This window comes from Thamnophis elegans, chromosome 11, assembly GCF_009769535.1.
Source record: "Thamnophis elegans isolate rThaEle1 chromosome 11, rThaEle1.pri, whole genome shotgun sequence".
Lineage (NCBI taxonomy): Eukaryota > Metazoa > Chordata > Lepidosauria > Squamata > Colubridae > Thamnophis > Thamnophis elegans.
The window spans coordinates 33,589,635-33,606,182 of NC_045551.1; the positions used below are offsets into that span (position 1 = coordinate 33,589,635).

The 16,548-nt window shown below is 34.6% G+C and overlaps 1 protein-coding gene across 1 annotated transcript in view; it reads right to left on the bottom strand.

The window, feature by feature from the left end:
• TSGA10 (testis specific 10) overlaps positions 1 to 16,548 on the bottom strand; it is a 42,045-nt gene that overhangs the window by 18,383 nt on the left and 7,114 nt on the right. Inside the window, 14 exon segments of the mRNA XM_032226229.1 lie at positions 865 to 1,033; positions 1,376 to 1,431; positions 4,091 to 4,245; positions 6,915 to 7,030; positions 7,331 to 7,482; positions 9,156 to 9,191; positions 9,193 to 9,234; positions 9,356 to 9,398; positions 9,400 to 9,540; positions 10,660 to 10,808; positions 12,790 to 12,806; positions 12,809 to 12,962; positions 14,265 to 14,330; positions 15,367 to 15,582. Coding sequence (XP_032082120.1) covers positions 865 to 1,033; positions 1,376 to 1,431; positions 4,091 to 4,245; positions 6,915 to 7,030; positions 7,331 to 7,482; positions 9,156 to 9,191; positions 9,193 to 9,234; positions 9,356 to 9,398; positions 9,400 to 9,540; positions 10,660 to 10,808; positions 12,790 to 12,806; positions 12,809 to 12,962; positions 14,265 to 14,330; positions 15,367 to 15,582 — 1,512 coding nt within the window.

A 16,548-nucleotide genomic window follows, 5' to 3' on the forward strand; every position in this document is an offset into this window, starting at 1 on the left:
CACTTCCTTTCTGCTCAGAAACTAAAAATCTTCTGTTGAAATCCAAGCAGGATTTTCAGCCCTTGAGTGATGAGAACTTTACACACAGCCTCCATCAGGCCTCCCCATTCATTCACAGAAATATATAGCATATGCATAATTATGCCTTTGTTTATACTTAAATCATTTAGACAGAGAAAAAAGTTCACTAGAAAGTTCTTAATGTACATATATCCAACTACTGATTTTCAAAACTGTAACTGTTACTTTGCTGAAAAAATGATCCAATAAATTATAGATAACTTTGATAGAAATATCAAAATTAAAGAATTATACAAAGGTATAAATGTTCAGAAATTTACTAAATAGAATTTGAACAGGGATTTATTTAATGGAAGGACAGAGAGATGATGGAACAGAATATAATGGCAAACAGCAAGTATTTGCTGTTAATATTTTATATAAAAGCCTGAAAGTTTTAAAAACAAAATGGACTTAGGGAAAGTTACAAAGAACCAGCACTGGATGGAACCAATGGAGGAGCTGGCACCTGGGTCTGATGAAAGCTGGGAAGTATGGAAATCATTGAGAAAACTGTGCATAGATACAGCAAGATCCAGAGATACTCTGAACATCTGGTGGTCTCTGCTTTGCGATTGTGGTGACATGCAGACAACATATGTGTATATCTTTCCTTTGTGTCCTGATCAGTGCTCACTTGAGGATCTCATGGCAATGAGACAGAACACAATTAATGTTGCTAGTTTCTGGCCAAGATTTGTTTAACTTGTATTATTTAATATTGTATTTTATATTGTATATTGTATAATATGCCCTATTTTTATTGTGATGCTTCTGACACAAATGAACAAGCAGACCTTTTACCTGATTTTCTTGCTTAAAGGCACAAAGTTGTTCCTTTAGTTTTGAATGTTCCCTAGTTAACATATCTTTCTCTCTGCAAGTCTGATTAAGTTCAGTATTAGCATCATCTAACAATTGGTGTAGTCTGCCAATATCTTGTTCATACTTGCATAATGCTTCAGTAGAATGCCTATGTAACAATTAAAAAAACACAAAATTTTCACATAAATATTAGCAAAAAAGGACTGACATAAAATCTCTTATAATATCAATTCTACATGGATAACAATATGACAACTGTGAATACAATGTCACACTTCTCCCATAATAGAAATACTATAATTTAAAACTGGCTTCTATTTATAATTTTTAAAATCATACTTCAAATCCCTCTTTATACTGAGGAATCAAAATTACTTACATATGATAAATATAGAATCAATGAAGTTATTAAATAATAATTCTAGCACTATACATTGAGGTAATCCAAATATTTAAGTGGAAAGTGAAAATTTAGAATTCTGAATCTTACTTTGATGAATGTTCCATGCCAGAAAGAATACCTTTCAGATCTGAAATTGTCTTCTCCTTAAAAATAAATTAAAATTTCTCTTTAGTTAGTAAAAAGAATGAAACAAACAAAAACCCAGATGTGTCTTTTAATTAAAACACCTTTTCATAACTTTATAAGACTAAGAGGGCAATAACATGTAGATTTACACAGCACATATTTTTCCACAATTATGGACTTAATAAATTGGAATCATATGTAGCTGATTTGAAAAGAAAAGAAAAAATTAGTGAATTAGAAAAAAGTGTGGTAAGGCCACACTTGGAATACTGCATTCAGTTTTGGTCACCACAATGTAAAAAAGATATGGAGACTCTAGAAAGAGTGCAGTGAAGAACAACAAAATGATTAAGGGACTGGAAGATAAAACATATGAAGAACGGTTGCAGGAACTGGGTATGTCTAGTTTAATGAAAAGAAGGACTAAGGGACACATGATAGCAGTGTTCCAATATCTCAGGAGTTGCCACAAAGAAGAGGGAGTCAAACTGTTCTCCAAAGCATATGAGGGTAGAACAAGAAGCAATGTGTGGAAACTGGTCAAGGAGAGAAGCAACTTAGAACTGAGGAGAAATTTTCTGACAGTTAGAACAATTAATCAGTGGAACAATTTGCCTCCAGAAGTTGTGAATGCTCCAACACTGGAAGTTTCTAAGATGATGTTGGATAACCATTTGTCTGAAGTGGTGAAGGGTTTCCTGCCTAGACAGGGGGTTGGGCTAGAAGACCTCCAAGGTTCCTTCCAACTCTGTTATTCTGTTCTGTTCTATTCTATTCTATCAAACAGAACCCAATTAAAGAAGTACTGTCATTTACAATTCAGCAAAACATGACATTTATCACAGACTTTTAAAAAATAATGCAGAAAGGGGAAATCTGGATAGTTCAAGTTGAACAGAAAAAATCTTCAAATTCAATTCTCCTTCCCTCTAAAATTGTTTAGCACTACAGAATGCCATCTGAAGTCATTCTAAGTTAGATTATTGCCAAAAAACATATTTGTTTAGGCCATGGAAAAGATTCATACAAGGACTCACAAAAGTAACAATCTTTATCTATCTAATTGGTTCGAAGAACAATTCCCAATAGTTCATATAATTAGCAATATATTTCCTGATTAAACAAAAAAAGACAAAAAGTTTACAAAAAGGAACATTCCATAGAATAGCTTATTCTGATGCTCCATGCCAAGTGAGACATATGTGTTTCAGGTTTTTTACTTATATATAGAGTGAAGTAGGATTGCTATGTTTTAGATACAATAACAATAGCACTTAGACTTATATACCATTCTACAGTGCTTTACAGCCCTTTCTAAGTGATTTACAGAGTCAGCATATTGCCCCCAACAATCTAGGTCCTCATTTTACCCATCTCAGAAGGATGGAAGGATAAGTCAACCTTGAGTCTGGTGAGATTTAAAACACCAAATTGTAGGCAACTGGCAGTCAGTAGAAGTAGTCTGCAATACTGCACTCTAACCACTACACCACCTGGCTCCACAACTGAAACACAGTTGTTCTGATAGAAGTGGTTTGAATGAATGTAAGTTCAGGGGAAGCTACCTTGTGACAACATATAAATATCAGTAAAGTGATGCAGGTGATGAAGAAAATGTTATGTATTGTGAATATTGAATGGTCAAGTGTATCAGTAGAATATACTGAACTGGACATCAATAACAACTGAGAGTGACTGGAAGAAAAGATAGGGCACTGATAATCCAGTGGGATGTGCAGTATTGTGACATCAATGTTTGTTGAGTATAGGTAAAGCAGAGAGAGAAGCACTGCACGTTAAGTGCCGGAACAACATAGAGGTCAGCTGAAAAAAGAAGTGGAGGGAAATGACATCGGCTTTGCCCTACACGCTCTGCAAAATCTCTCCAGATTTTGTTTCATCTGAAACCTTAAACAGCCAAAACGTTATGGTTTTGTTTCTGTTGAACAGCAGATAACTGGAAATGGGTTGGCAGGACATGCAGAAGGTGGTGTGGGTTTTTTTTTAACCTGGAAGAAAACCCGAGTTCTATTTTGCGCACAGTCACTGAGAACACCTAAATTTAGAATAATCTGTAGCCCTGAATGTGTAGTATATAAAGATTTTAGGTACAGAGATTTTAATTTTAAACTAATCTTCAAATTTTGGATGTTTTCTAATAGTACAATAACTAACCAGTTTTATTTTACATTTACTGAGTACAAATAGTATTATGATGTGTTACATAAAAACTAGAAATTCTTGGCCATAGGATGGCTATTTCCAAAAAATGAGAAAAAACCTATTTTAAGAAAAGGTATACCATTTTAATACATCCTGAATAATAATGTTCTGGGAGGTAAGATAATTTTTAAATGTGTTTATAATTTAAATATAAACATATATTTTTTCAACAATCCTAAAAGTCAGCAATAATCAGAACGTTAATTCATAAACTTGCATATTAAATCAGCAGTATTCAAATATAATTGTTCCAATGTCTATTATCACTGTGTTGACATGATACTCACAGTTTTTAAAAAAATGAGTTATATGTTTTATTTTGATTGATCTACTGAAAATATATGCTTTGAAAAACAGTTTTCTAAAAATAAAGTTTTTGATAATTAACAGAACTATAACATACAAAAACAGCATTAATCAAAACTACAGAGGCATTCACATATTTAAACTTACTTGAATGGCCAAACTTTCTTCTAATGTAAGAATTTTTTCTCTTTTATCTTCCAGAAGATCTTGTAAAGAATCCTTTTCTGCCTCCATCTCATTTATTGTATCTTTAAGAGTACAAATATGTCCTTGTTGCTCCAGGCTTTCTTTTGAAAGTTGTTCTGAAAACAAAATAATAAACCAATTTATCAACCAATTTAATATACAGGCTGATCAAGCAAAGCTCTGAAGAATACATTTCACCTGGCCTGGGTGAGATGGGGGACATCAAGATGGTTTCTATGCACATAATAAAATAATTCAATCACATGATTGCTATTTTGATTTTTTGACAGTTCCCATTCCCCTAGGAATGCTTCTGTATAAAACCAAAATGTTTATGTGGAAGCTATAGTTTGGTGGTACAGGCAGTCCTAAATTTATGACTAGTCATTCAGCAACTGTTTGAAATTACAATTGTACTGACAACCTGTGCTTAAAGTTACAGGCAATACAGCACACACACCCATCATCACACAATCAAAATTCAGGCACTTGGCAGTCCGCCCGTACCTACCACTGCAAATACAGATTCCCCCTCTATCTCCTCTACCATGCTACATAACCCTATGCTATTTCAGCCAGCTGCCACTATCCCCAGACCTCTACTTCAGCCCTTGCAGCACCTTTGCCACTGAAAAGTGCTGCCTCAAGACCCACACCCCTAAACTTGAGAAAGGATGGTAATGGCTCAAAAGATTATTTAACTCTTCGCCCAACAAAAATCAGAACAATCATGGAAACAATTAGGTTAGCAGTTTAGAACACTTGGAATATCCAATTTATAGGTATAAATGTAAATTACTGATATTGCTATTACTGAATAGAAGGAACTATTAAAGAAATGTCTTTTCATAAAAATTACATGAAAATTACTATTCAAATACACACACTTCTTAAAATCTACTGTGAGAATCATTCAGTCTAAACATACAATATATGACATCTTCAAATTTAAGAGTCAAAAGGTAAAATAACCTTCCTCAACTTGGATCCTTGAGTTGCAATTATTATAATCCCAGAATTCCTAGGCAGCTTTCTCATGCTGAGAATTCTGACTAGGGATTATGTAAACTGTGTTTTGAATACCATAAGACTTAATATAAATCAATTGAAATTTGCTTTTGTGGTTGGAAATTTACCATCACTAAATCAGTCGGAATAGAGCTGGAAGGGACCTGGGAGGTCTTCTAGTTCAACCCCCTGTTCAACCAGTACACCCTATAGTATCATTTTAGATAGGTGTCTATCCATTCTTTTCTTTAAAACATCCAGTGATGAAGCTCCTACAACCTCTAAAGGCAAACTGCTCCACTGGTTAATTGTCCTCATTATTAGGAAGTTTTTCCTTAAATCCAGGTTGCTTCTCTCCTTGATTAGTTTCCAACTAATTTTTTTTCTTTTATTGCCTTCTGGTGGTTTGGGAAATAAGTTGACCCCTTCTTCATGGCAGTCCCTCAAATACTGGAATAGTGTTATCATGTCACCCCTAGTCCTTCTTTTCTGTAGACTTAATACTCAATTCCTGCAACCGTTCATGTGTTTCTTTGCACTTTTTTGAAAGTCTCAAGATTTTTTTTGTAATGTGGTGACCAAAATTGGATGCAGTGCATATGCAGTATAAATATAGTTGCATTCTACCTACCTCTTATTCCCTTTTCCTAGAAGTTCTTAAATGAATATCTAACTGTTAAGTGAGAAAACACACTTTATAAGGACATATTATAATAATGGCAACCACTTTTGGTTAAAATGTGGGAACAGATAAATAAATAAATAATAAAAATCACAGCACTTTTACAATAAAAACTAGTTCTATTGAAAAATGTCTCTTCTTACCATAGGAAAATCATAAAAGAAGTATGAAAACAAATATTATTATTTTAATAAAATTGTATTTATTTAGGTTTTGAGATGATATGAAGAACGGGCATGAGCCCATGTTATTAGTTGTTTCTGAATTGTATGTTTGTTAATAGCTAAATAGCTAATTATGTAAACTTTTCTGGTGTTTCATCAATAGAATCTAAGCAGCTAACAAAAAAGTACATAACATCTGCAACAAAATGATAAATCTCAACAAAATATATAAACATAATCCAACATTTAATAATAGTAATAACAACAACCATCATACATCTCTAAGGAGAATTGAATATTGGCTTGTAGTTGCTCAACACAGCAAAATCCAAGGCCAGCTCCTTGTGGATCTGGCACCTCTACCTCCCATCAGTCGGCCTGGAGATAACTTTCTCCTTGGCCATCTGCACTAGTCAGATGGGGCAAGAACCAAGCCTCCCAATGACAGAGCTCACCTCACCAATGATTGTCAACTTCCTCAGGATCAATTTTTTCCTAGGTGACAACATAAGATATTGCCCCCATCAATTCTTTGGACTTTACCCGGAGAGCTTCCTACTTCAAATGAGAGTGAATAAGATGATCAACTAACATATTTCATTAGCAACTTAATAATTCTTTAACAATGTTTTCATAATATGCTGAATGCTTTATGATGGTTATTATTAATTTATGGTGTTTAATTTGTTTGATGTCTTATTCTTTTTATTGTGAGAAATTTCTGTACCATCTGTATAAAATCCATCAATACAATGAATCAATGTTATTTCAAGGGTTTTAAAGCAACATTCTTAGTAAAAGAATTTACAATTCATATATAATAAAAGTGACATGTTTAAAGCTAAAAACAAGTTTTTATTTTAAAATGTTATTTACCATTTTTTTCATACCAATTTTTTTGGTACATACCAAATTGTACCAATATACATACCAATTTTTCCCTCCAAACACATATTTTTCTCTTGAGTAAGTTGTAATTCATGTTTTTTCTTTGAAAGTTGTCGTTCTGCCTCTGTAAAGTTATGTTCTATCTTTTCATTCAGTATGCTGAAAATTAACAAAAAGGCATTTAAATTAATCTTTGCAGTACCCATAAGCAGTATGAGCAGTACCCATAAAAACAACTTAGTGATAATGACTATATCATTGCTTGCAACAGAATAAATAGTTTCAGACATAATCATGTTTATAAATCATTTAGACATTACTGTTGTAAAGTATTAGTAATAGATTCAGGCTTTTTACCAGAACGGTGACTGGATGATGCTATAAATTGATAGTATATATTGCCACAAATGTCTAAAAAAGGGAATCATCCTTAACATTCAAGTCATCTATTTTCTTTACCTTAGTGAAGTGTTAGCTGCTTTCTGTCTGCCAAGTTCATTTTCAGAATCTGATGCCCTTCTTCCCAATATTTTCATCTCCCTTTCTATAGACTCAATAGCATCCTTCAACAGTTCTATTTTCGATAGTTGTTCTAATCGTTCATTGTCAAGCTGATAAAGAATCATTAAGAATTACAGACAGTTATTTCACTTTCATCTGATTACTTCAAATTTTGCATTCCCAATTTTCTATAGAAGGAAAAGTCTTTTTGTAGAGTAACAAACTAATTTCCTCTAAAAGCAGTCTTCCTATCAAAATAGGAATATGCTTTTACGATAAACATTGAGGACTAATATGTATCAGAAAAAGGCCCTTGCAATGTATTACTATAAGCTACTATGGGTAGAATATTTGGCCAATTATTCTGCTGGTAGTTCCACAACAGTATAAGTATTATTCTGGCATTTATTCCTCAGTTTCTCCATCAGTTGTAGATGATGATATCTAGATGAAGGAACTTCACAACAGTTGAAAAAGAGTACTCCAAAGATCTGCTGTGAGTTGTAGATTTCTGTCAGGAAATCAAACAGATTATCCAAGCTATTATTCTGTAAACCTTGTTGAACTCACATACAGACTCAGAAAACACGCCATGGCAAAGAATGAAATGGACTGATGGTATGCAGGCTTTCACATATGGCAGATCACCATAAAGTGCAATAAACTGTTCCAAGGCCCTTTGTGGAGGGGAGAGGCTTTCCATGGCAATATATAAGCCATAGAAAAGAGGATAAGGACTTTGGGGCTGGTCCCATGACAAGAGTTGGACATTTCTTTCCTTAGTTCTGTCTGCTCCCAGGGAAAAGGGAGTGTAATGGCAATAGATTCACTAAAATAATCTAAGCCTATAAATAAGAATACTATTTTTGCTGAACACAGCTTCCAAAGTTTCACTAGAGTGGAGGCAATCTTTTAAGGACAGGATGGAAGCTGAGGGAAAGGTCTGAATTCTGCAAAGCTTCCTTGATGGTCAATAGCTCTTGTTAAAAACATTAGGCTTATCTCCAATAATAGTATTATCTCCAATAATGCTGATAAAGGATATGCAGGGGAAGAAAACTACCCAAATCTCTTGACAGTTTTTTTTTTTTACAAACACAACTGCAAGGTGAACTCAAAGCTACACAGAGAAAAGAAGTATGAAAGAGAATAGAAGAAGTGCATGCCTCTTGGAAATGAAAAAAGGTTTGCTGAGCTTCAGAATTTCACTTAAAGGATTGCCTTTCTGGTAGGATGCTCAATAGTGTAAAGTGCAGAATTAGGAATAAATACACATATAATCATATATACTGGCAAAACCAAGAGGTTCTTTTCCAGTCTGAACTACATTATCCACAAGTTCAACCACACAATAACCAAAGGGAGCTAAATATTTACATTTCATAGCAAATGCATACAGTTGTTGAATGATTACATAGTTGCCAAGTCTAGCCTGAGAATTGCTGTCTCTAATTTTGTATAATGTTAGCCTTAACCCCTGATGATTGCCTGAGTAAGTACATAATATTTTCTTGGCAAAGTCTTTGGAACGTGGTTTGCCATGTGTTCAGGCTGAAACTAATCAGTTTCCATGTCTAAGGCAGGAATAAAACTTGGACCCACCCCCACTCCTAGTCCAGTGTTTGAAACATTAGAATTGGCTAAAGCGTTGGCTACTTGTCATAATTAATGAAGCTGTACAAAAAGGCATTTCAATATATCTTATCAAGTGTTATATTCATACATTTTAGCTACTGATAAGTGTTAACATTTATCAATATATTTCAAGATACATCTTTCTTACGCTTTGAATATTTAATTCCAGTTCCTCAATTCTATGTTTCCAGGTGAGCCTTTTCATTCAATGCAGTGTCTTGAGCAATCTACATCAAACAAAAACATTTTAATTATTTTTTAGTGTCCTAAATTTTAATTTAGTAGATTGAATATTTGGGACTATGAATAATATGCATATGCTACTTAAATGAGTTTAGATATAAAAACCAAACCTTTAACCTCCTCTCTCAAGCTATCACGTTCAGCGGCATCTTCGAAAATCAGAAATGGCGCATCCCTTTCTGTTTCACAGTCTCAAGACAGCCTGAACAGTCACTGCAGTCTGTAGAAGCTTGGGGATTTTCATAAGTTCTTTCTTTGTTGATTTACTTCTTCCTGTGCTGGTGTTTAAACTTAATAATGATGCATGGATCTTATTTGTGCTAAATATTTACTGAATATTTAACTTATTAACAGATCTGATCCTAGACATTTGGTGGTTGAGATGAAAACTAAACCCTTCCTCATAATTTTGTACATAATTTGACTTAAGGATAATTGATTTTTTTTCTTTAATAATGGTAATAGAACAACTTCTGCCATTAACAAGGACTAGCAAATTTAGGAGATTCAGGGAGAAATGTACACAACAGCTTTGTTCTTCAGCATTATCTGTTCCCTTCTAGGATTATAACATTGGGCAGTGTTGGGCAAATCTTTTAGGCACCGAGGAATGTGCCGAAACAGGAGCATGCACAAACTTTTTCGGCACGACGTGCTGAAACGGGAGTGTGCGCATGTGCACATCGGAAACCAGAAAAGCAGATGAAATTCTGGTTTTCGGCACACTCTTCTGGTTTCTGGTGCCACATTGAGCACGCAAAGCCCAGTCATCCAGTGAGCATGTCCCGGCGTTCCACCTTGTCTTTCCGGAGTCATCATGCCTCCCTGCCTACCCCCTGGTCATTGTAGGGGGTGGGACATTCCCCACCAATGACCCAGTTCCGCAGCCGGGACAGGGATAGAAATTTGGACGGGGAAAGCCGTCTCTCTCCACTGGAAAGCCGGAGCCCCTTCCTGGCCTCAGAGGTAAGGGCCGTTCGGTGTTCCTGGGCTCAGCTTGAGGGGCCAGCAGGTGGATGAAAGCCAGGCACAGTCCCCCCTTCTTATACCTCAGTACTCTACCTCCCCATACAAGACAAATATGAGGTAAAGGTCCAATAAAGGAATATAATTTACAAAACTTGTTTCCTTTATACAAAAAAAATCAACCATCAAAGACTAGAAGAGCAACACAGTTTTAACAAGTTGGTTAAAATATAAAGCTACAGAGATATAGTCCGAAATGTAGGAAGTTATGGACAATTCAACCTTTAATACCATCTATCTTAGGGAAGGCAAAACCTATAAGGCTATTTAAGATTAACCTAAATATTTAGAAGAATTTTATAATATATTGGAATTTATATAATCCCTTGTAATATAACAAAATGTTTTTATCAAAATTGCTTTATCAAAAATTACCTGATCACTAAAGACAAACAGCTTTGTCTCTTTCTGCCATGAGAACTTTAATATTGCCCTGGAGTTCTGTTATATGACGTTGATATTTTTCCAGCATTGTCTTAAATTCATCAAGTTCTATCAAAATTTGTAGACATTCTTTATCACTCTGCTTTCCCTAAATGTTTAATGGAGACAAAATGCCCATTTTCATATATACAAAATTTATTGCAAGATTCTATATTAACATTTTAAATTATTTTTTTGGGAAGGGAGAATACATAAATTTAATTTGCAATATTCTGAATTTCAAACTATTTGAACAGTTTATTGTTCATAATGTTAGGTCACCTGAAAGCTGAATTCCACACTCTCACAAATAGTATTAATCTCCAACGGATTCCAAAGAAAAACAATTACCAGCCTAATCCAAAGGAGACTCCCCCCAAGACCCGAGACACAGAACAGGACAACGGCATCGCCCTCCTCCCTTACAACAAAGGCAGCACAGATAAACTCAGCAAAATTCTCCACAAGCACAATAGCAAGACAGCCTTCCAGCACTGACCAAAAAATAGCCAACATCTTAAGAAATCCCAAAAACAAGATCCAGCTAGAAAACCAAGGAGTCTACGAAATACCATGCAAAATCTGCCCTGCCACATACATTGGACAAACTAATAAATGCGCGCAATCAGAAAAAAAGAAAAAACTTCCTCCCTTTTCCAGCACCTTAAAGCAACAGGACATGAAACTGATTTTGAAGGAACCAAATTAATCTCCAAAACAGAACACTTCAACACGACAATAATTGTGGAAACCATCGAAATAGAGAAACACCTCCACAACATGAATAACGTGACAATACCTCCCATCTACCAGACATCGGAAACCAGCCCTAGTCAACAATGAACCCCACTCAGCACCCAGGTCGTTACAACACAAAGGATCAACGGACACACAGCAGCACCTCAGCCCACACAGGATGATACGAAACAGCCAACCAATCTACAAACATCAACTCCATCTACAATCAGGATGCAATTACACAGCCAATCAACCCACTTACAGCAACAAAGCCAGCACTCCACACACCTCCACCAAGATTTATAGAAAGATGACAGCCCCAACCACGCCTTACTCGCACAAGCACGAAACCAAAAACACCAGCCTGAAGATGGCGAGTGGGACCTTGCCAAAACGTATGCCAAGACAATCTCAATCTTACACGGGAAAAGACCCGAATACGACAAGACCAGCATACCTACACCCATGAAAATCTACGAACACAGACACACACAAAAAACACACACATGTATACATATACATACACATATACATATACATATATATATACACACACACATACACATACATATACACATATACACACACATACCCCACCAAGATTTATAGAAAGACGGCAGCCCCGATCACACTTTAAGCCCAAAACCCAGCCTGAAGATGGCAAGTGAGACCTTGCTGAAGCGTTGCCAAGACAATCTCAATCTTACATGGGAAAAGACCCGAATACAACAAGACTAACATATCTATCTATCTATCTATCTATCTATCATCTATCTATCTATCTATCTATCTATCTATCTATCTATCTATCTATCTATCTATCTATCTAATCTATCTATCTATCTATAGTAGTATATAGTATACTACTAGCTAGTAGCTAGAGCTAAATAGCTTGAAATAGATCTATACTAGTCTCCATTTATTTATTTATCTATCTATCTATCTATCTATCTATCTATCTATCTATTCCCATTAGCACAATAATTCTCTTGCTAAACCATCACAAATCAATCATTGCAATACAGCCAACTATGGTTAAAGAGAGTAAGTAAATTCTTACTACTTAGGTAAATAGGATAGCTAAATTTTGTATATATTGGGATGGAAATTGGAAGCTAAGCCTGATCTGGGTATGCCATCAGAGAATTCCATAGTTCTATAACAAATTGAAGAAGCAAATTTAAATATTATGTCTCAGAAGAAGGTAGTGACAAACCATATCAATAGTGTTGCCAAGAAAACTATATAGATATATCCTCCAGCTTATCAAAATTCAAGTGAGCTTGAAGATTTTACATTATTATATAAATTAAATGCATACATTCTGTATTTTCAGAAATAAAAATATATACCTGAATTGGGGAGGAAATTTTGTAATCGAACAAGACGGGCTGCGTTTAGGACTTGTACTTCGATACATCTTCTTCAATTTTTCTACTTCAGATTTATAATAATCTTTCTCTTCTTCTACTGTTTTTACAAAACTGTTGAGCTTTCCGTCTGACTTTTCAACATCCAGGGTCGCCTTTTATGTAAACGTGAAAATGCACAATTACTAAATCCCATGTTTAAAGTTTTATAGAAATTCTGTTCATAAGAATCTAAGTATTTTATTTACTTTTAATTCAAAGTTGTCATATTATATTCTTTTCTGAAAAAAATTATTAGTTCTATGAATTTGTTAAGTAAAGGTTGGCAAGAGAAAAAAATCCATTGACTGTTAAATAATGAATGCTATTATTTAACCTAAAAATTTAACAGAATCGATTACATGTATCTTTTCAAATTGAAGAATGAAGTTTAGATGAAGTTCAAATCTACTAACCCATGTATGGTTGTAGCATTTTTATTATGCCTCCTATCTTCTTTACTACCCCCTTATTGGGATGATGATGATCATCATCATCATTATGAAGCTCATTGAGAGCTTCCGCACAAGAGACAAATTCCTTGTGTATCTAATTATACTTGGCCAAATAAAGTATTCTATTTTATTCTGTTCTGTTCTTTTCATATGAATTTCCCAGGAAAATTTGCTAAAAAGCCCTGGTAGTCATAAAATAGAAAGTTTGGAACACAGACATTATTACTTGTATAAATTACTTAAGATGTATATCATTTACTATTTCGCCCATGTTGTGTGACTTTCATATTTCATTCTCTCATGTTCTTCCAGCAAGGCCAGACTTTGAATCTGGAATTCCTCTGGACACCCACTCTTAGATGGATGTCTTCATTCAATTTGAGCTGGTGTATTAACTGCAGCTTAATCTGGATGCACTGAAGCAAGTCACGTATGCCCTTCTCATTTCTCATTGTATTATTATATTACAATTCATTCTACACAAGCCTACCTTAAAGATCACCCAGAAACTTCAGTGATCCAGAATCATAAATAATTTTAACTGCTTTAAACTTAGATAACATTTTCTCAAAAAAAAAAAAAAAATGGCAACAAAGTCTCTGGTACTCCAATGTAAAGTCTGGCATGGTCCCTAAACCAAAAAGATTGACCATCCTGATTTTAGGCCTTTGCCCCTATTTTTATTTTATTCAGTGCTCTGGTGTTTCTCTTGTATTTTACCTGGTCTTTTAGCATTTTTACTATTATATCATATTTATAGTTTTTATCTATAGCCCATGAAGTAATTTTATTCTCTTTAATTAGTTATTGTGGAGTTTGTGCTTATAAGTCTATAATATTCATAGGTATACAGTACCTTAAACTTTTTTTAGTGAAATAATTTAAATGTCAAGTAAAATAAGTATCCAATTTAAAACAAGTGAAATAATATACACTAGCAAAGGAAACATACAAAAAACTTACAGATTTAAGAATGCTGACCGTATGTTCCAATTTTTTAATAGTATTTTGTTGGAATTTAATCTGAGACTAGAAGAAAAAATATTTAAGTATTTACATGACAATATAATAATATATTTCAATATTCCATAAAATAAACTGAAATAGCAATATGGCTATGGTGAAATACCAGATATGTAACAAAGATAGAAATAATGGTCTCACTTCTCTCATCTTGCAGAAATCACATATTTATATCTTTCATTAAAAAGCAATCACTCCATGTAAAACTATGCATGCACATGTTAAATCATGGATACAATAATCTTACAATGTAATTAGAACAATACAGATACTCTCTGTTTATGAGAGCATTTAGGACCAGACAACCAAGAAATCACTTAGCAATGACAATCCCAGTTGCTATTGTAACCAGGAAAAGTGGGAATCAGATAAGGAATATGGTGGAATAGGAGATACTACAGATATGCAATGCTGAATGGGAGTGGATTGGTGAGGTCTACAAGCAGTTTGGTGGAGGAGGTGAGGGTAGGTCAGCAGAGACTGTGGGAGGGCCAGCAAGTAGTATAGGCAAATGTGGTGATGGCAGATGTGCTGGTGAAGGGCACAGAAAAAGTGCTGGGGAATGTAGGTGGGGCAGTGGACAGGGGGTGATATGAAGTAAAAAATTATGGGATCTTGTATTCTGTATAGAGCTCCTCCGGAGAAAATATAGTGGAACGACGTAAGGTTGAGTGATTTACAACCTTCCCTGCTGGCTTCTCATTGATTTTGCTTGTTGAATGTTGGCAGGGAAATCTGCAAATGGGGATCCTGTGATGTGGCTTGTTGCAACACTGTAATTGTGAACTGGGCACCTGAGTGCCTGGCTCATGATCATGGGAACACAGGAGCACTTCTACAGCTGGATCCTTGAAAAACAGTTATAACATAATTTTTTCAGCACTGACATGGTCCCTGAATGAATGGATATGTCAAAGATTATCTGTAATGTTGTGTTTACTGCATTTTTTCTTCCAGTTTCTCCATTAGTTAAAACAAACAATGTAACATGTACTATAACTGCACTGCATATATAAAACATTTCATGTAATAAATCAAGTACCTTGGCTTCTGAAAGTTCCTGGCCAGCACTATCAAGTACAAACTCTCTTTCTTTTTCCAGTTGTTCAGCTATCTTATCTACATGAGCAAGTTCTTTACAAAGATATTCATTCTCACTGGTCAAACTGTCCACTTGGGTTGTTACTTTATCTTTACTGTTAAGTATTTTCCTAACATGCTTCTCCAAATCAAGATTTTCTGTTTTTAGATGTTCAATCTGGTGAGACAAACACATTTATCTATTTTTTTAAATCACAGAAACAATTTTATTAATATATTAGATGAAGTAAAACTTTGCATTCCATTATTTTCACTTACTAATATCTATAAAGCATTTTGAGTCAGCCATCAGCTATGGGATTATTTTGATTGCTGCTAAATACAAAACATTGAAAACAGGCAAGAAGAGTCATTAATAAATCTGTGTTCCCTCTAACCAATCAACCACAGAGAATACAAAATACAATTCGGCTACTAGCTTAACTTCGTGTTGAAACAAAACTCTCCCTAGTCCCTCCAAATACAAAGAAAAAATATCTCACTATTTGGCAAACAACCAAGTTGCTGATATAAGAGAATGCTACCTGCATCAATGTATCATTTTTTTCTGCAAGTACATTCTCAATTAAACACTACACTAAGGGAATTACACTACAATTTTGCAACCCACCACTTTTTGCATCAGGAGATGGGGCAAAACAAAGTACTTTAAGTAAGAAGAGTTCAGTTCATGCTGTATATGTAGGCTAGAAAACCAGCTCAGGCCATTTTCTACTGGTACTTGTGAAATAGCCTAGGCCCTAGACTACATTAATTACATTTTGCTCCCTGTAAAATGTATTAAGCAAGCTCTCAGGGAAGGAAGTGGGAGGTGGGATGCGATAGGTTGAATAGGAAAACAGCCCATTTTCAAATCCACATAGAACTAGCATTACAAATAGCTATGTTTTTGCAATTTGAGCTAAACATAAAGAAAGAATATGGGAAAAGCTTCACAATATTGATTTATTGGATAACAAAAATGCCACATATAGCCCTAAGTAAAAAAGGAGTTTTCAGAATTGGGCTATGGTCAGAATTAAATTTTCTGAAGTTAAACACCAAGGTATTAGGTTAGTGGGTAAATTAATTGAAATGTTCAAAGATATATTTTAAGAAACAGAGTTTACTTCCATTTGTTTTC